The 21263-nt window shown below is 45.3% G+C and overlaps 1 protein-coding gene across 1 annotated transcript in view; it reads right to left on the minus strand.

Annotated features, from left to right (window-relative positions):
• The window catches only part of CASTOR2 (cytosolic arginine sensor for mTORC1 subunit 2), a 126848-nt gene that overhangs the window by 51702 nt on the left and 53883 nt on the right, over positions 1-21263 (minus strand). The window contains exon 2 of the mRNA XM_054394227.1: positions 8163-8233. Within this exon, the coding sequence (XP_054250202.1) occupies positions 8163-8233 (71 nt within the window). The remainder of the gene's footprint in view (positions 1-8162; positions 8234-21263) is intronic.

A 21263-nucleotide genomic window follows, 5' to 3' on the forward strand; every position in this document is an offset into this window, starting at 1 on the left:
CAAGTCTGGCAGGGACAGAATTTTTCCCACCTTGCTGAATGACTGCTGATCCCAGGGAAACCTGAGGCATGGAGGCATCCATCTCTTGCACTGAAGAAAAATCTGGCAAATCTGCTCAGGGACCAACCCAGGGGAGTGCCATGTGTTGGTATTTTGCAAGCGATTACCACATAAGAAATGTTTTCTTTGTCTGCTGGTGGTGACAGACTGGTTTGGGGAAGGTTATGGTAGTCTCACCATTTCTAGACTAAGGTCACAGCATTTATGGGACACCAAGGTAGAGGAAATCCACTTCCTTGTCATGTCATGAACTTGAGAAGTATAGCTGGACACTTCAAATTAGGTTCACAACTCACAAAGCTTGGGAACCGAGGGTTGAATGCTTTCAGCCCAGCCTCATCTCTCACAGGGTGCTCCAAATCAAACTCACTCAAAAAGCAGGGAAAGATGAGAAATTGCAGCACTTACAATACAAACATACCTCAAAAGGTCTTACAGAGTACATCCAGCTTTGTCCCACCCTCTCCATGGACTGCACAGTTAGCTCCCCTGGCTCATCTCCACCTAACTGGCAGACTGTGGTTAGCTCCAGATACAAGCAAACAATAAAAGCCAACTGCCCTTAAGCCTTGCCTTTAGAACCCAAAAGAGAAACAAACCCGAACAAAACCCAAACCAGTAATGGACCTGTGCAACAGTAGGATGGTCAGCTGCTGTCTAGTGAAACAAATAAGCAGGGCTGCTACTTCTCTGGAGAGCTGCATCTTGCTTGTAGAGCCCAACTTCAAAATTTCAGGGAATTCTTCCTTCTATTCAGCCAGAAAAGATTTTTATTTATGTCCTGCATTCATGAGAGTGGGTTGATAAGAGTGAGCCATGGTATCTATCTGCTCATCTATCTCCAACTTTGGAAAGTGCTAGGAAGCAGCCAAGATGTAATAAATTTAAGAGGGGGAAATCCCAGCTGGTCAAGTGGTTCAGGAAGAGGAGTCTGGACTTTCTCACCACAAGCTGTGAAACCAAAACAAGTATTGACACACACCCATCTGCTGGAGGAAACACTGACAAATAGGTATTATTTATGCAGCATTTTAACAGGAGCAAGCAGAGAAGCTGGACAAAAAGATTTTTATGTGACAGGTTACAAACCTAAGGAATAATATATGCCATCAGGACTTGCAAACCCACTCACATACAAGCTCTGAGGAGAAGCTAAAGTGCTCCTTTCCCCAGGTGACACAAAGTAGATCTGGCAATATTATATATTTCTCATCCTTCCTTCCCTTTCCTGAGAAAGCTTTACCTACCAAACCCTACTGCCTTTTGGGAGAAGGCAGAAATCCCATGGAATCACAGCCCCCCCAAGATGTTTATTGATTTGTTTCAGCAGGTATGCACTGCAGGAAAAATCTTCCCAACCAAGCACATAGTTCTAATTAGCCAGCAGTCAAATCCCCATGTTTTTAATTTGAATTTAGGTCATTAATAGCACATTACCTAAAAAAAACAAACAAAAAAAAAAAAACCCTGAAAACCACAGACACAGTGCAGTCTGGCCAACAGAGATCCAAAAAAGAGTGATTGTGCACGTGTTTAACACAGAAAAACATCTTCTGCCTAGCAACCAGCAGGCTCTCCTGGCAGTCCAGGGAAAGGAATTTGGTGTTATAAATGTCAGCAAGCAAATTAAGCCACTGTGCCCCAGATACAAAGGGCCAGTCACTGGGCAATAAAAAGAAAAAAAAATTAAAGGAGAAATAGTTCTAGAAGAAATATTCAAAAAACCCCAGATGAATCTATTTGCTTGCTTCCCTCTATATCTTTAAATAAAGTTACAGATTGCTCCCAGCTAGATGAGTTCTGTGCTTGCACTTCTTTATAAGCTGATTTCTTGCCCATTTTATATACAGGATGAGAGAGAGGACACTGAAAGCAATTTGCCATTTTGATTGTTATTGAAAAAGGGACTTGGTGTGGTATTAAAGCATAAGATGGTCCTGAATCCAAGGTCAGAGAGGGAACAGGTTGTCTGAGGATGATGGTTATCAAAACACAGCACTGCCAGCAAGAAGGCTTTTTTTATTCTTTTTCTCCTTTCTTTTTATTAGAATGAGCTCAACATTTTATGAATTCTGACAAAACCTCTTTGCCACTTGAACTAGTGGAGATTTTTCAAATAGTTCCATTATTCTTTTATGTACTGGGCAGTTTATTTTGAGGTCTGAACTGAGATTAGGAGCCTCCTCCTTCAGGGAACTGTGTAAATGCATGGCTTCTGGCTTTAGAGAGGTTACTAGCCATAATGGGCAATCAAAAAAGGTTAAAGGAAGGATTGTCACCTCCATCTGGCAGATGAACCTCAGTGTGGGGAGACTGAGAGTCTTGCTCTGTGTTCACAAAAGGGATCTGCATCAGAGAAGGACACAGATGTTTCCCACCACTGCCTCAGTTCTGAAATCAAACTGCCTCTCCTATTTGGTTCCAGTCCAGAAGAGACCAGCCAGGACCTAAGCCCTCCTGATTGCAATGACCTACATGAAATGGGCTTGCCAGTTCTAGGAGAGAGGTGAGCAGAGTACATGAAGGTGATGAGTTCCCCTTACCCCCAATTTCCCTGAAACTAGAACATGCGCATTTATTAACTGGGAAATCACAAGAATTCCCTCCTCCTTTGATGCCAGCATTTGATTTCTTTTCCCTTCTCTGATACCTTTTAAGTTCACAGAGAAAGACTGCATGCAAAGGACACTGCTCAGGTGACAGGGCTGGCAAGGCAGTGATCTCACCTTGAAAATGGTGCTAACACATTGCTTTTCAATCTTCTTTTTTTCAGTACAGCTTCACCTGGGTGACAGACTGTCCCAGGCCCCATATAACCAAATGTTCATGCAGCAACTCAACAGCTGCCAGGGTCACAGCTGCCAGGAGGCTAGGCTGGGCAGCAACAGGCCACAGGTTAGCTCCCCAGTGGACCAAGAAGCCTTCAGACTCCATTCACTGCCCAGCATGAGGTTCTCAGATAAGGAGGCTTCTCTTTTCATCACAAACAGGGCAGAAATTTTTAAAGTAGGACTTGGTTCTATGGTTCTGTGATTCTATGATTGTTGCCTTCTAGGTACAAAAAGACTACAGAGAGGCTCCCCCTCCCTTAGCACATAGGCAGTTCTGGGAAGGTCCTTACCAAACAGCTGGGCTTATTTTGAAGTGGATGCAAGAGATACTGAAACAAAGGAAAACCTGAGGGTACTTGTAGCCATCTCTCACCTCCATGCAATGGGACCAACTTATATAGCCTGCACTGGATGGACTCTTCCTTCATTAGGCTTGTAGAGAACAAAGGTGGTTGAGGGAGAGTGTTGGCTCTTCCTTGCACACTGTGCTGTGCCATTAGAGAAGTGCTGTGAAGTGGGGGCTGTTTGCATGGCACTGCATTCAAAGCTACCCAAGCAGAGCTATCCCTTAACATGGCAGTGGACTTCTAAGAGAAAAAAAGGATGAAGGAAGCCTGCAGACAAACCAGCTGGAGGGGCTCAGGCACAGAAAAGGGGCAATCAAACCAAACACCCAAAGTACTCCTTTCCCTCCCATAAAGGCTCTCTGGATAGATGGTACAGAAGCTGTGATGTGATAGCTGTTGGGAGTGTCACTGGAGGAACGCTGCTACCCCCACACCCCATTATTTAATTCAGGTGGCACCTCCAGGACAGGACTGCAATGTCAGCAACTGCTTCCTGGTACACACCAACAAGGTTTCTGAGAGCAGGGCTATCTCCAGATGTGCTGGCATCTGCTTTCCTTTCTGTGTGTGAAAGCTAAAACCTTTGAAGCACCGAGACTACTGGCACCAGTAAGACCACAGCCTGAAAGCTCTGCTGGTGCAGCTGCCCAGAAACAGTCTGTCCTTGCTGCCCTTTGAAAAGGAGCCAGTCTAGGCAGAGAGGATGGGGGCTATGGCATATCTGCTCCATGCACAGGCAGCTCCTGCTTTCAGCCAAACCCTGGGAAAACAGCAAACCAAACTCAAACAAATATTCCTGGATTTCAAGGAGCAGCAGCCGCTCGACTTCTCTGCCACGTGCTGGCTGCACAGCAGGTGATAAATGCAAGGATTTTACATGGCTGTCCAAGCACCCCAGTAGATGAGACACTTGTCTTCACACAGCAGGGCCCATGGCCAAACTCCTTCTGCTAATTCATCTCAGTATCTAGCCAGGAAAAGAGCTTTCTGTGCACTGTCCCCCCCTGTGACTTGCTGAATAAAATTGTTCCTCATTAACAGGCCAAAGCCCAAGAAATGGCCATGGGAACAAACAAGGTTCTGTGCAGATATAATCCCCACCTCACTGCTGGGGAATTAAAGCAAAGAATTAGGCTGAAGCTGTTCTCTTCCAGCATGATGAATGCTTAAGCAGGTTATGGCTTTCCACTGCAGCCGTTTTCTGGGGAGAAGAAATAATGACTTCTTTACCAGCCCCACTCTCAGGGAAACAAGCCTGAGGATTACTTTTTGACAAAACAGTTAAGAATAATTATTGCATGTCAGTATGTGTGAAGTGTTAACCTCAGGGGTTGCTGGAAGTGCCAGTATTTCTCCAGCCTGTTCTTGCTCCTTCAGAGCTGTCTGTGATATGCAAGGGAAGGGGCCTGGCTAACGTGCAAGGTGCCAGCTAACAGGAGAGTTACCTCACTGCTGCTGCAGCAACAATTTATACAGGTGCCTGAGATGTGGAGGTGCTGGAGCCAGTGCAGAGGAGGACAAGGAAGCTGGTGAAGGGCCTGGAGAATAAATTTTATGAGGAGCAACTGAGGGAGCTGGGGATGGTTAGTTTGGAAAAGAGGAGGCTGAGGGCAGATCTCATTGCTCTCTACAAAGGTTGTGGTGAGGTTGGTGCTGGTCTCTTCTCCCAGGTAATTAGTGATAGAACAAGAGAGAATGGCCTCAAGCTATGACTGGGTAGGTTTAGACTGGACATGAGGAAAAAAATTTTTCACAGCAAGAGTGGTCAGGTACTGGAATGTGCTGCCCAGGGAGGTGGTGGAGTCACCAAGCCTGGATGTGTTTCAAGGTGGTTTGGATGTGGTGCTTGGGGATATGGTTTAGGGGTGAACTTTGTAGAGTAGGGTTATGGGTTTGACTTGGTGATCCTGAGGGTCTTTTCCAACCTGAATGTTTCTGTTGATTCTGTGAGAAAGAAAAATGCTAATTTTCCACACAGAAAAACCTGCCCTACAGAGACTTAACATCGAGTTTGTTAAACACTGCATGAACAAAAGTTACCTGGAGAGGGAAGGAAAAAAAACCCAAAACTGTCACTTGCTGTTGGACTTGCTACTTAAATTGGTCACCAATGGTGAAGATTTATCCTGTAATTCTTGAGCTGAACCCAGCTCTTCACTAGCAGGAAGCAGCTGATGCACTCAAGGCATTGGTGCTGACTTGCAAGAAGGTAAAATGCTACAGTTCTTAGACATTTTCATCTTGTGGAAGCCCATGGGCTGATTGCATACTATACAAAGGCCAGGTGAGATTCCTCTTCTGGAGGCATTTATAGCCAGACTGTGAGGGGAAGCTGGGAGTGAAACAGAGCAAGCCCTTTCACTGTTATACAGCACCTGAGATGGTGGCTCCTCAACAGCTTCCAGACCATGAACTACTTACAGCAGATAAAAATGAAGAACATGGATGGAGCAACAAAAAGCTTATAGCACATGGAAATGAGGAACATGGATGGAGCAACAGTGGAGATGGAGACCAAGGCTAACTAACTCTGACAGGAAGCCTTGGATATGGTGGTGAGAAATAAGAGCAAAGGGCATGGGAGTTGTGTTAGGAGACCTAGCAGGACCCAGAACATACAAATCTTGCCAGCAGATCAATACTTACTAGCAAAAAGCAAAGGTGATGAAGCTGCCACCTCCCTGACACTACTGCCCATGCTGGGTCTTGCACCTGGCTTTCATGCCATGCTGTGGTAGAGGATGACTTCAGCATGCTCCTTCCTTCCCCTGCACTGCCTGGAAAGTGATCTTTCCCCCTGCAAAGTCCTGCTTTAACACCCCAACTGCACAGACAGTGTATCTGAGAAACTGATGTTCCATGCTGCCAAAACCACAGCCCAACAGAGGCAAATGGGCACTGTGACCATTAGCAGTAAATTTGTCTGCCTATGAGAGCCAAGGTAACAAAGTCAAAAGGCTCCAGGCAGAGAGGACTGCTGCTTTGAAGTGCAGCAGCACTGTCTGGTCCACAGAGATAACCCTGGGACACACAGCTCCTCGGGGACACTGGTCTGGCTAGACCTGGGATTTGCTCCCAGCACAACCAGCAGCACACATGGAGCAACACAATCCCCCACAAGTGATGAGCAAAGCCACTGCTCCAGCTCACCTTTGTTTCAAGCTGAAATCATTTCTGGAGAGATAAATAGCAGCATGGCTGCTTGAGGCTGTATGGGGGTGGTTGCAATCCAAACTTGCCACCAGTGATTGAATTGAGGAATCTGGTTTGTGCCAGCTGGGCAGAGAAATGAGTGCCATGGACATCACAGACACAGATGTGATGCTGGAGATGAGCGTGCCCCTAGCATGGCAAATCTGCAGGGACAAGCTTGGTTCAGTGGCACAGACACCCTCTTGAGAATGGGAATCTCTGGGTTTCTTGCTCTGTCACATGCTGTTGCCCATGGGAAAAACATCTTCTCCTTTGGAGACTCCTCTCTTAAAACAAAGCCCTTAGAGAGAGGCTGTGGATCCTACTATTGTGGCAAAACCAGGTCTGAATCAATTTCCCCCAGCTGCTACCAATAATAAAAAGCTGATACTACTAATAGTAGTAACACAATTTTTGTGCATGTATGCTCTGAATAAATGCAACAAGGGACATTTTGGCAGCAGAATCACGTCCCCTCCTCTTTTGGGAGCAGAAGCAGAAGCGGAACATGTGGCATACACTTAACAATCAAACCCTCCAGCACCCAGATTACAAACAGTAAGAGCTGGAAAGATCCACTCACCTATTCTCAATCCTAGTGATTATTTTATGAAACTGTTTAGCCACTATTGTGCTCTAAAATGCAATCAGTTGTTCTGTTCTCTGTTTATGAGCACTCCTGAAACAGAAAGGGGAGTCATTCAGCAGTGCTGCTGGTTATAAAACTTTGCCTCCGTTCTAAATCAAGATGGTGTAGTTTCTAATTTCCTCTTCAGGGTTTGGATGTTACAAACCCATTGACTATCGCAGTGTCACAAGCAGTTACTTGACAGTTAATTCCTATTCAGGAGTGAAACCTTTTCCCCTATTTTAATGCATTTTCTGCACACCAGTCAAATGTGTAGACTTCCAATTCCAACCACAGGGAAAGCAGCGATCGAACAAAAATAATAAGAGCTGCACAATGCTTCCTCATTCCAACACCTCAGTAACACTGCTGCAAACAAAACCTCCCCACATGATAAATGTTATTGCAAACTCTTTCCATCCACAAAGCCAAACCATTCTCTCCATCAGCACTCGCCCTTGTGCCAAGTGTCTGCAGCTCCCAAGCAGATGCCAACCACCTTTTCTGATGCACAGCCAACTCCACCTTTGACACAGGCTCGGAGAGACCTTCAGCCACCACGGGCAAAGATGGCACATTTAGTATGGAGAAAGCTGGGTCTAAGAAAGGGGGATCAGTCACAGTGTTAGGTGATGAGCCAAAGGACCTGATCTGCACCTCCCCAGCACTGTGATGCTGGTGGGGATTTATGAATTACTCATCTCTGAGAGCTCCTTTTAAAGCGAAAGGTTGGATGAAGAAACTGGAGATGCAAGATGTGGTGTGCTTGTGGAGGTTTGGGGACAAAGGCCAGCTTATTTTAAAACAATGATACACAGATGGTTTTGCTTTCTTGAATATGCTCAAGATGCTCTTTAAGACTTGTGTGTGTGTGCTCTTCTTTTGGCATTAAAATATATTCCTGTTCCATGTGTGAAACGCCTCATACAGCACAGCAGCAGAGACTGTGCTTAAGTGATCAAAGCACCTTTCAGAGCTATGCTAGCAGAGCTGACAAACAGATCTGTTTTACAAACACTTTGGTTTATAATCTCAGCAAGAGGTGACATGTTTTCCTCCTCCACCTCCAGGTTGGATACCAAAGTGGCACATGCTGACACTTACCTAGGAAGCCCTCTTCATCCACAATGATGGTGTAGTCTTCTGGGGTTTCTGTGAGGCTGAAGAACTTGCACCTGGTGAAGGCAAACAGCAGGAGAACAGGATTAGCTGCTGGACTGAGTAGAGCTTGGTCTTCCACCTAAAATGGAGGTCCTTTCCCACCCAAGCTGTGCTGGAGTAAAAGAGTCACAGTCTGGTGTTTATGGAGAGGCCTGAGGCATTAACAGACCTGGATTTTATTCCTGGCTCAGCCACTCACACTGCATGACCCACATTCCCTGCTGCCTGCCTATGCACAACGGAGCTGGTAAAACACTTATTATTTTTATGACTTAGTTCTTAGTTACTTTTCTTAATTACCATATCCCTTAAGGCTTCTCAGCACAGCCCAGGACATGCTGTATTGCACTGACACAGAGCAAAAGGCTTTGCTCACTGACTGATCACTCCAACGCCCTCTAAGAGCTTTCCCATGGCTCACACATGCACCCATCATCCCTGCTTGCCTACTGACATCTCTTGCCTTGTCAAGGTTTGACATACAATCTCTCAGCCAAGCCCCAGGATCTCTTCTTGCTGCTTCAACAACCAGCAGGCAGCATCCCAATTCCCTTTGCTGCTCTTTGCCCTGCCCCTTAGTAGCTGCTTCTCTTCCCTTCCCTGGGGAGCTCCAGGTGAGGAGACAAGTGGAAGCAGCACTGAGCCCATGAAAACAAGGCTGAGCTTCCCTCCCTCTTAATCTCCTGTTGCCTCTGCTCTGCTCCATGCTCATCTTTTGACACTGCAGGCCATGTGCAGCACAGCCGCTCCAACTCATCCAGCACTGAGCACAATGTCACCTCCAACATGAGACACAAACCCAATGTGACACAGGATTCTTCCACTGCAGACACACACACACACAAAAAAGCAGCCTTAGCCTTAAGGTTTAGCACCACACATAGATTATAAGCTTTTTCCCTAAGGTACCAACATCTACTACAAAACGCAGAATGTCTCCAGCTTCTCTCCAGCTGGTCCCCCACAACAGCAGGAAGGTTTCATCTTGTTGCAAGCTTATGTTCACCTTCAGCACTTGTCCTGCATGGGCACAGTGCTGGATGGATAGCCCGCCCAGGCAGGGGTCCTGGCACCTCCAGCAGCTTGCCAGAGCACATGGACTGTGTTTGCCACCCAAGCCACAGCAGAAATTTTCCCTTCTAGGAGGCTAAACTGGGTGCAACAGAAAGAGTCTGTGCCTGTAAGGACCAAAGGGCAGGATGTTGCAGTTCCACTGCAGTAGTATCAGACTCATCTGAGGCAACCTACAAAAAATACTTTAAATACTGGAAAAAGAAGGATTGTTTCTAAGGTCTCCAAATTCTACAGCATGTCCACATGATAATTCCTGCATGGAGCACAGTTCAGCAGGACTCAGTAACCAGGGATTACTGAGGCTTCTCAGCACTGCTGAGCATCTGTGCCTCAAGGTCTTCAGGACTTCTGAAAGACAGGGACCCCATGCTGGTGGCTCAAGACACCGAAAAATGGAAGCATTCACTTGATCAGAGGACCAGACTGACAATTGGCTTGAATGCTCTTTTGACTGGCTGAAAAGAACAGAGATTGCAGCTACCCCCTCCAAAAACAACAGGGAGAGAAACGAGATGGCTGCTGCCCTCCCTTCTCATCTCATCAGAAGCAGAAGAAACAACATGCAGCTCTGTTAGCAATCTGCCATGTAACCAACAGGATTGCATGCAAATGGAAAGGATTAGATAACCTGCCTTGGGAGAGCCATCCTGTTTTCCTGGAAGCATCCGTCACCACAATCAAGCATGACACTCTCTCTCCCAGCACAGACATATCACCATGAAATCCAGAAGTGGCCCCACCACAACAGAAACCACAACTTAATTATTTTGTGTCATTGGTAATAGCTACAGTGACAGCCCCATTTACCAACTCAGCTCTCTCCAGGAACAGTGCCAAGAGAAGCAGAAAACAGAAGCAATCCAAAATTTTTTGACTCTTGCTTCTTTCACTGCACAAGGATGCTACCTGAGTGAGGGGTGATCCATGCTGGGTAACAAGGACTTCTGGGATGCTCCTCCAGATGGGTCCAGGAGGTGTAAGTATTTTATTATTTAGTGAATGAATTACCTGCACAAGTCACTGAAATAAAATTTTTTGCTCGACTGAGCCACATGCAAACTGGCTGGGAGAAGGCAGGGGTGTTAAAGGAGAAAATGTATTATTTTGTTTTAAATAATCTTTCCTGATCTGCCGTGGCATTTATGGAGGAATTTTCTTCCAGAAGAGCAATACATGTCTGTGTGCACACATTGACCCCAACAGTGAAAGTCTGATTGTGACAGATGCCATTTTCTTAGCACACATCTAAAATTGATGATATTTAAGAGATATGTACAGACGAAATCCCATAATTGCTGGCTCAGAACGCCTGTCAAAACCTCACATCTTCATACACCAGCTCAAAGCCCAATCCCCACCTCACTGCAGTTCTGGAAAAGGTCAGCAGCACGGAGCCATCTGAATTTAAAAGCAAAGCCTTTTCACCAGTGGTTCCTGTGGCAGAACATTCCCTTTGTTCAAGTCTGTGATGCATTCTTTATCCCAAGGAAAATATAAAAATGAAAACCTGGAATGGCAAACATCATGTGATAAAATGTGGCAGAGAAAATGTTCTCACCACTGCATGCCTGCCAAAAGTCAAGTCCTCACCCTAAAACCTGTGCCTCAGTAGAGATATGTGTAAAGATCTACTTCAGCTGTGAGTGCAGCTCAAAACTTGTGTCTTGAATCACCAGCAACAGAAGGAACTCAATGTCGTTTTCCTCTCCTGCACTACACTACACATGCCTCTTCCATTCAAGCTATTCCAATCATTTCTCTTTCCTCTTACCCCAATTCCCAATAAGCTGAATGCCAACAGCACCTTCTACTATCAAACCAAAGCCAAGAGAGGAAGAGCATTGCTCTTCCATCATTTTGAGACATCAGGTAAACAGTATTGCTCTAAGGACGGCTTTGTGGACAGCACGTATGTAAAAGGGACAGGATGTTTAGGTTTTTAATAGCCAAACCTCAGATAGATTCTTCTGGATTTCTGCCTTCCCCATGTTTCAGCACATTTCCACTTCAGCACTGTTGCTGACTTCGACTGCCTCACAACATATGTCTTTTTCTGGCAGCACAGCAAATGTAGACCAATCTATTATTAGATGAGATCTTTGAAACTGCGAAGCTTATGCTCTCTATGGAAGCCATACCCAAGCCTGCACAGAGCAGGAAAGTGTGTGTAGGACGCAGGAACTGCATCATTGCAGTTTGCAAACAGCACTGGAGTCTCCATGGGAGAAGAAAGCAGGCAGGGAAGTGTACTGGTTGGCCTCACTTGCAGGTCCACACCGTAAGCGTCTCCCTCCTGACATTTGCTCCCCAAGCCTGCCTAGGTAGCAAGGGTGATGGTAGTGGAATAGATGCAACTTCCATGGGTTCTGGGTCACACACAAAGCACAGAATCACAAGATGTTAGGGGTTGGAAGGGGCCTCCAGTCCAATCCCCCTGCCAAAGCACATCACACAGGAACACATCCAGGTGGGTTTTGAAAGTCTCCAGAGAAAGTCTTCCTCTCTGGGAAGTCTCTCCAGGGCTCCAGTACCCTCACCCTAAAGAACTGTCTCCTAGTATTGAGGTGGAACCTCCTGTGTTCTAGCTTGTACCTGTTGTTCCTTGTCCTATCACTGGGCACCACTGAAAAGAGCCTGGCACCTTCACCCTGACACCTATGCCTCAGATATTTACAGATGCTGATAATCATAGAATCAGTCAGGGTTGGAAGGGACCACAAAGATCATCCAGTTCCAACCCCCCCTGCCATGGGCAGGGACACCTCACACTAGATCAGGCTGGCCAGAGCCTCATCCAGCCTGGCCTTACCTCCAGAGATGGGACCTCAACCACATCCCTGGACAACCCATTCCAGCCTGGCCTTAAACACCTCCAGGGATGGGGCCCCAACCACCTCCCTGGGCAACCCATTCCAGGTTCTCACCACTCTCATAGTGAAGAACTTCTTTATGTCCAGCCTGAATCTCCCCACTTCCAGCTTTGTTCCATTCCCCCTAGTCCTGTCACTCCCTGATATCCTAAAAAGTCCCTCCCCAGCGTTCTTGTAGCCCCCTTCAGATACTGGAATGCCACAATAAGTTCACTTTGGAGCCTCCTCCTAAGATCCCCTCTCATCCTTCTCAAGATTAAACAGGCCCAGGTGTCTCACCCTTTCTTCATAGGAGAGATGTCCAAGTCCTGCAGTCATCCTCGTAGCTCTCCATCAGACACTCTCCAGCAGATCCCTGTCTCCCCTGACTGCTATGGGGCATTTGAAACCTCAGCATAGATGATGGTCTTTAGGAAAGCCACCAGTCCTGACCTCTCCTTTATAAGGAAACTCCTTAGGTAGTTGTTGCCTCTGGCAGGGTAAAGTGCTGCAAAGCTGTTCTGTGGGAAAGATCCTTCCCAGAAGCAGGTGGGTGGCTGGCCTCCCCACGTCAGAAACCATGGCCAAATGCCATTCCAAAGCAACACAATGCCTAAAAGGCATTCAAAATGCAAAGTCTGGAGGGGACCCAAAAGTTTGCAAAGAAGAATTTGAACTGAACAGGAATTAAGAAGCAGAAAGTTGATCTGAGTGAATATGGAGAACACAATTTGTTGGGTTTTATTCCAGGCCATCTTCTCATTTCAGTTGAGAAGGGATTTGGATGCTTCGCTCTGTATATGACCATGATAATACATCTCCTTGGTACAGAAAGAGAGAGTCTCATGGTAATCATCTAATTCTTAGTGATCTTAACTTCTTTGCAGTTTATAAATACTGACAAGAGGTGGGCTCGTGTAGGACATATTGTGAAGTGTATTTAGGAAAGGAGCAAAGAACACTTGTGCTGCTAATGCGTTTTGACATATTTGTGTAACATGTTAAGTACTTTACACCATCTAATTACAAGACTACACAGGCAAGTGACACTGCAAGTTGCAAACAGTGAGATGGCTGGTGTTTTCTAAACAACATATTTATTTGTTAGCCAAGAGGCTTTGCCGTCTTTTGAGTAAGACAGACAAAACACAGCTCAGCTGAACTCCAAACACAGAAGCAAGCCCCTTGCAATAGGTGTCAGCTGACTCTCACAGAACCACAGAAACATTCAGGTTGGAAAAGACCCTCAGGATCACCAAGTCCAACCAGTATCCCTACTCTGCAAAGTTCACCCCTAAACCATATCCTCAAGCACTGCATCCAAACCACCTTTAAACACATCCAGGGTTGGGAATGCAACCACCTCTCTGCCCAGCCCATTCCAGTACCTGATCACTCTTGCTGGGAAAAAGGGTTTCCTAATGTCCAGTCTAAACCTACCCAGTGGCAGCTTGAGGCCATTCCCTCTTGTTCTATCACTAATTACCTGTGAGAAGAGACCAGCAGCAGCCTCTCCACAACCTCCTTTCAGGTAGTCGTAGACAGCAATGAGGTCTCCCCTCAGCCTCCTCTTGTCCAACCTAAACAGCCACAGCTCCTTCGGTCACTCTTCATCAGATTTATTCTCCAGGCCCTTCCCAGCTTCCTTGCCCTCCTCTGCACTGGCTCCAGCACCTCCACATCTCTCTTGAATTGAGATGCCCAAAACTGGACACAATACTCAAGGTGTGGCCTCACCAGAGCTGAGTCCAAGGGGACAATCACCTCCCTGCTCCTACAGGACACAGCATTTCTAATCCCAGCCAGGATTCCACTGGCTTTCTTGGCCACCTGGGCACACTGCTTGCTCATATTCAGTTGCTTGTCCATTAGAACCCCCAGGTCCCTTTCTGCCAGACAGCTTTCCAGCCAGAAAAGTGGTGGTTTCACCTTTCTTACAGTAACTTAATTCTGCAGAAGGCTGCTGCTCTGTTAGAAGGAGCATTATTGTTCATATGAGCTTTTTAAACACACTCTGCACTGCCCTCCCTACCAAGGGAAACACTAAAGATGTCACAGCCTGGTTAGAAATGGTCAAAGGACAGTGGCAACATTCCTTCCCAGCCTTTAGCTGTGTTCAGATCAGGGACAGAGACGTTAGCAAATACCACCAGGGACTGCCTAAAGAGTCACTGTGATAGCAAAGTTTGGTTCATTACAGAAAGTTAATCATTTTCAAAACCAACAGAGAACAAAACTAACAGATGTGTGGCCAAGGAAAGCAAGTATTCATGAGCAGACATAAATACAGGGAAGTCCTACAGCCTCTGCTATGCCAAAACTTGGTCTTGTCTAATCCATAATAATAATAATGATAGCTAAAGCTACAGATTACATTGTACAAAGTTAAAAGGGGGGGACCTTCAGTCAACCCCACTCCTTGATACTTTTGTGTAGCTGGGAAAGTTCCCTAAGCCTGTATTTGAGACAGCTGGGAGCAGAATAATGGAAAAATGATTGGCATCCTGAAGGAACAGAAATCAAGACAGAACAGAAAAAGGATGAGAAAACAGATGTGGATGTGCTGAAGAAGATACTGATCTTAAGTGCAGCTTATTGATAAAGCCAGGACACATGGTAAAAATAAACAAGGATTATTTAAAAAAAAAAGTCAGCTGTGTGTCTGCCATATTGGCCTTCAGTAAAGCAGTACCAAACTGTGGTTCATCAGAACACTTCCATGTGGTCTGGACTACAAGAGCCCATGGAAATCAAATTACTGCTGCAAATGAAAGATGAGCAGTAGCTTGGAACAATATCCACTACTCATTCTGATATGACTTTCATTTTTCTGGAGTCAGACTTGGTTAGTCCAGACATCCCAAGCTGCATATTAAACAAATCTACGATACGGAAGAGTTATCCTGCAACATAACCACAGGAGAGATTATTTTGTTTCTCTAAACACACACTTGGAGTTTATTTTGCATGACTAGCAAAGCCCAAGCCATGAAGCTTTCAGTAGTCAAGGCACACCATTTGCAGCACTGCTTTCTAAAACTGTTCCTTGGGATACTAAAACATCTTTCCTTCATTTCTCGTGACAGCAGGTTTTTTAAAATATGCCTTAAAAAAACCCCCAACAACAACAACAACAACAAAAAAACAATTAGAAGGCAACACACAACTTGGCTGGTTCGTTTCCCCCCTTCAACAGACTTCTACTGTCATATTTAGAAAGATCCTGCAAGAAAAACTGTTTTATTTCAACTTATGTGTAGAAATAAATTCTTGCCAAATGTGGAGAGAGAAGCCAAAACTACACTGAAGTAGTAGTAAGAAAATACACCACAGGAAGAAACTGTGGCATGCTGCATGCTGGAATGGAGTGGAAAGCTCATCTTCCTGAAAGGGAATGGTGTAAGAGAGATGAAAAGTCTGAGTCCACCCAAGTGCAGCTCCCTCATTAAGCCTCTCCATCTGATGAACGTGAATGACGCTGGTTTGCCACCCCAGCAGGACTGCCAACAGGCAAAGTCTGCAGTGCTTAGCAGAGATGGACTGCAGGAAATCTAAAAGCAGTTTAAGACCATGCAAGTGTTACTGCTCTCGTCTGTTATGTGTCCACTGAAGGAGCTAAATACAGAGTTGTTTTTTTTTTTTTTGGTGTGTGTGTGAATGCAGTGAGAACAATACACGACCCAGAGACTTAAAGTGTGCACATCCTGAAGCTAACACATCTTCTATACCCAAGACTTGTCCTGGGCATGAATCTGTAGAATAATTTACTGACCTGACGTAATTAAAAGTTATTCTTAGCATAGATTTTTTTCTTCCTGGGTCATAAATTATTTCAAGTGAGCTCTGCTGTGCAATTTTTACTTGGAACATCACCACCCACCACCTATATTAGTGAATGAGGCTGAATAAAAATCCTGGATCTGAACTTTACTGCTCTGGCAAAAGCAGTAAAGTTCAATGCAAAGGCCAGATGCTTGGCAGCAGTCCTTCCATCCACATACTGAAAAAAAGTCACCCAGTTACCTCCAAATGGCTCATTTGCACTTTGAGACTCCAGGCTGCCAGGCACCATCTAAGTATCATCAGTGATAAGGGTGCTCAAGGCTGCAAAGCAGGACAGGAACCTGCAGCAGATCTGCATCAGTGCTGCACCTCACCTCACACAACCACAGGGCATCATACTTTAGGTTTTAGCATTCTTACTGGATACTTAGTGGTACTGGATACTGGTGCTTATGAGCATTTGGTGGATACAGTTTGCCTGAAAGCCTATCAGTGCTCAGAGGAAGCAGACTTTCATCTAAAAAAAATGTTATAACAACATAATCTCAATTTTCCTCAAGTAACCTAAAAAAATACTTTAAAAAGTAAAAGGTACTTAGCTCACCTCTGGTTCTCATTCATCATTTTGTTTTCTCTACCATCTTACTTCTTGAAAAGGAGCAAGAGAAGCTGAGGGAACATAGTTCTTGATAAATCAAAGCTAGAAAAACACTTCTTGTAGTTTCAAGTTGAAACACTTCCTTTTAGTTTGAATTGAAATAAAAAAACATTATGTCAGCCACAAACCTTTCATGGAAGGCACTACTGCATTTTGCCATAACTGAGCCCCTCAAATCTTAATTCCAGAAAGACTCTTCACTGGTTAATGCTTTCTGCTTGAGAAATGTTTGTTTATTTTGGTGCAGCAAACGACAAGGGGGATGGAAGAATCCAACAGCCATGATTCGGAGCTGCAGAGAGGAACAAGATCCTCCACTCATTGTAAAGATGAAAAAACATCAGAGCAAACCAGCATTTAGATAGGTCTGTGTTCATGCTTCTATTCCTATGTGCTCTTCTAAGACCTTTGAAACTGCCTTCTGTTTCACAGCATTTATGGCTGCCACATACACCTCACACTTCCCCTGCATCCACAGGTATCTCTATGGCTTGCACAAGGGGCAGGCACTGCAAGAGCTGCTCTTGGAGCAGAGTAACAATCCCATTATATTAAGTGAGCTGTGACAGACACCACCTCCCTCTGCTGCAGCCACAGATGAGTTACACAGGGCAGAGCTGGCCTTCTCCCATCTTGGAAAACTTATTTTTATCATCTGCTTAGGTAGGGAACACACTAAAGCAGGAGAGAAGTCTGGAGGACAGGAGAAATGAGAGGAAAGAAATACATTCGGTTAGGTTTTACTTTCCCAGATGCTATTTGAACTTTCTATATTCATCATGGGCAAAAAACTTGTGTGTTGGACTGCTGATGGAGCTAGCTGCTTCTCTGCTGAAAGCAGACATGTCTCCATTCTCTAACTGCTGGAGACAGAAACCAGAGGAGCATTACCAGGTCCTTCATCCTCTGTTATTCTCACAAACTTTGAGAGCTGTTGCATAATACTGCCTACAAGGTACTGGTTAACCTTCTTTCCTGTCATCACACAGTAATTCTGAGTCCAAATTCATCAGCACATGGGTATGAACAGAGTGGACTATTTATCTTTGTCCCTTGACTGCCTGGAAAACATCAGCATGCCTGTTGTAGGGAAACACAGCCATGAAGTCAATCACAGGTGCTCCTTCTTACTCAAAACAATTTCCTATTTTTTCTTATAATACAAATGTGAGAACTTCCAAGTTCTGAGACAATAATAATTCTTAGCTGATCTTGCCTACCTGTTGAGAAGACAAAATCACTCTGCTAAGGGCAGGCAAGAGGCAAAGCTAAAGCCACAGCTTCCCTTGTATCTTAAGGTTCTTCAGTGCATGGCACAAGGTGGTGGCAACTGGGTGTCCAGCTACAACTGTAGTCAGTAACTGTGCAGGATCCTTGGTGGGATGCTTCTGTTCACCCCAGGAACACCCTGGTGTGCATTCAAAGCTGTTGGGCACCTGGGTGATGAGCTCTGGGCACCTCCCTGGAGTCACTAAGGGTTAACACAGCCAAAGCCTTTTTTGCAGTTCTGGATCTATGGAGCTCAAGGCAAGCTGAGCACAGCTTTATTTCTGGATGTTAAACTCTCTGTAAAAGGCTCATGCCAAGCCTCTGAGCAGTGTTTCAGAAACAGGCCTTGCAGCAAGGAGTCATTGGAGCCCCAGAGAGCCAGGGCTGGGTGCTGTGCACGCTGGGTGTGCAGCGCGGGAGGCACGAGGCGCGGGACAAGCACAGACACTCAGCTCTTCCCAAGCCAGCATCCCCCCTGGGATGATGGGCATCATTTCTGCTCAGGCTGATGATCTTACATAGCTCTGAGTAAACACTGACAGCGTGACAATCTGCTTGCATGGCAGGAGAAGCACTGAAGCATGTTTGCAACAGAGGCAGGTACAAAGCATCAATGCTAGCCCTGATCCAGCAGGTGATCCTGCCAGCTCACAAGCACTTCCAGAAGCTGCTTTTCCCCCCCCAGCTGTTAAGGTAAGTGAGGGCTGATCACAGAATCACAGAAACATTCAGGTTGGAGAAGACCCTCAGGATCACCAAGTCCAACCATTAACTCTACTCTGCAAGGTTCACCCCTAAACCGTATCCCCAAGCACCACATCCAAACACATCCAGGGCTGGTGACTCAACCACCTCCCTGGGCAGCCCTTTCCAATGCCTGACCACACTTTATGTGAACATTTTTTTCCTAATGTCCAGTCTAAACCTACCCAGAGGTTGATCAGTTTTGTTGATGTTGAGCTTTCACTAGAACGAGCCTCCCTCAGCTTGACCACAGCCCTCCTTGCAACTTAAGGAGCTCTACTTGTGGTATAAGGGGAAATTAAGTGAATTTAAGTCAACAAGGTTAGTGAATCCTGTCTGTATGAGTTCATGGCTTCCCAGTTCTGGGATATATAAGCAAAGCCTAGTTGTAGGAATGAGTTATGCCTAGAGTTGCATGAGGTCTTAAATAGGAATAGGTCTTGCACAGAGTTGGGTTTTGGGTCACTAAAGATGCTACAATCCCCAAAAGGCAAACTGCATAAAGAAAGCAGATTTTTGTTCTGAACACTGAAGGCATGGCTGAGTAAATTCTCTTTCCCCAGCCATCACTGGTGGTTGACCTGTATCCTGTTCTAGAAACTCAGCTTGACAAAGTGAACTTTTAGGGAAAGCCACCCAGTAGAAATTTGAAGTTGGGAGGAAAACAAAACAAGTAATGACAAACTTGCAATGTTCACAGAGCTGTAACAACAACAACAAAAAAGAGACCAGGATTTATTAGAATCATTCTCCAAGTTAAAAAGAAGCCACAAAACCCTGGGTTTTGTCCATGCAATTCACTGAATATAAGCCAGTTAGTGGTTTGCACTGACTCTCTTCCCAACTCTTCCATCAAACCCAACACTAGTTTCACTCTATAAAATGGGCAAAAGACAAAAGCAGGGAGTATTTTTCTTGATAGAAACCTGCCTTTAACACTATCCTCTGAAGGACTGCAGTAGTGTGTTTCTATATCACTCACACAAGACTCCTATTAGGACTGTCTTGCACTGCCTGTACTCAGCTTTTCCTTGTGGGCTCTGGGAATGTTTCTGTAGCTCCAGCCAGGGCAGTGCAGAGCTGCTGAGGACTACTCAGGAGTAGTGCAGATCCACAAAACCAGGAGACTGCTAGAAAAAAAAAAAAGACTCGCCACTCTTTATGTCAAAGTGAAATACTCAGAGGCTTGGCACTAGATAAAATGAAGGGAAGTGAAGCTAAGGCAAAAGATGAGTCATAGCACAAGTGAAAATGCCAAAGCCACACCTCTGTCCACAGCAGGAAGGTCTCTCTGGGAACCACCAGCATCAGTGACATCAAGAGCTTTGCATATGGCCTGGTTGTGGCCATACTGTCAAGGTGCTGCCTCTGCTAAGCTGACCATAACCACTAGCAGGAACCATAATAACCATTAACGTGCAGGAAGAGCAAGGACAACTCCTCTGAGGCCAGAGCCCTTCAGGGAGAACAGAAAGGTGCCCTCAAGGTCTCTCTGCACATCCTCCTCTGCTAACCTGAACCCTGTATTTAAACAGATATTCCCCTTTCTGCCTCTCTCAAAAAATTCTGTTAGGAACAGCTGTGAGAAGGGACTAAGAGCCCAGCAGTGTGATGGTGCCACAGCCCTTGGACTCAGAGACTTTGAGAGTAGCCAACCACAGAACTATTCAGAAGATAAGGCAGCCTTAGATCATTTGTTCCTCTGGTCATTACAGCCAACTACGTGAGGACAGACACAAAACTGGCTGCAATCACTAAGCCAGATCCTGTTTTAGCAGTGAAAGCACCCCAAACCCAGTTACATTTCCAGCCTCCCAGTTCAGACAGGCATTGACACACGTCCTGGGTCAAAGAGTTCAGTCCCAAAGGCTGCAGGCACATTTCCACGTGTGAGGAGGTCAGCAAGGGAGGTTGTGGTCATTGCTACTGACCAAAGCCTACATAGCAGCAGAGAAAGCTCTCTTCCCTTTAGGCAAACCCATAAATTACATCAGAAATTATTTCAGTCCATTAATTTAGATTGCAGTGTCTTTGGATTTACAAATGGGACAGTGAGACAAGACTCTTATCCGCTTAAAAAAGCAAACAACCACCCAGCAACAAACCCAACCCATGCCAGAACTGCCAGATTTACATTAGTAGCTCCAGAGACTCTAATCCAACACCTTACTCCATGCTGGTCCTATGGGCCAGCCTATGACTCAGCTTCCATTTGTGATGCAGGTCTAAACACATCCCTCATGAGAAGTATGGGGATATAAAACCAAACCAAACCTCATCATATTCTCATTTACTGTGCTAATGGGAACTAAATGAGCATCTCAAGCATCACTTTGCCCATGTTTTATTGCTGTTCATCCTCCAGCTTTCGTTTTTGAACCAATATATCAGAAACATAGCAATAGAACAATGGCAAAAGCATCCAAATCCCTAAACTTGCAAAAACCTTAACATTATTTGCAAAGATGGAACTAATATCTGATGCATAGTGCAGTGCTGTCTGTACTAATTTCCTTCTTCAGGGAGGATGGAAAAAGTGCACATCACTTCTCTGAGTCCTTTGATTTGTTCCTTTTAGTTTGATTCCTCCCCCAAAGCCTCTTTAACAATACTGTTTACAGTTTTATCATTGTTAATGACAGGAAAATCATTTCCCATATCTCTGTA

The sequence above is a fragment of the Indicator indicator genome, chromosome 30 (genome assembly GCF_027791375.1).
Source record: "Indicator indicator isolate 239-I01 chromosome 30, UM_Iind_1.1, whole genome shotgun sequence".
Classification (NCBI taxonomy): Eukaryota; Metazoa; Chordata; class Aves; order Piciformes; family Indicatoridae; genus Indicator; species Indicator indicator.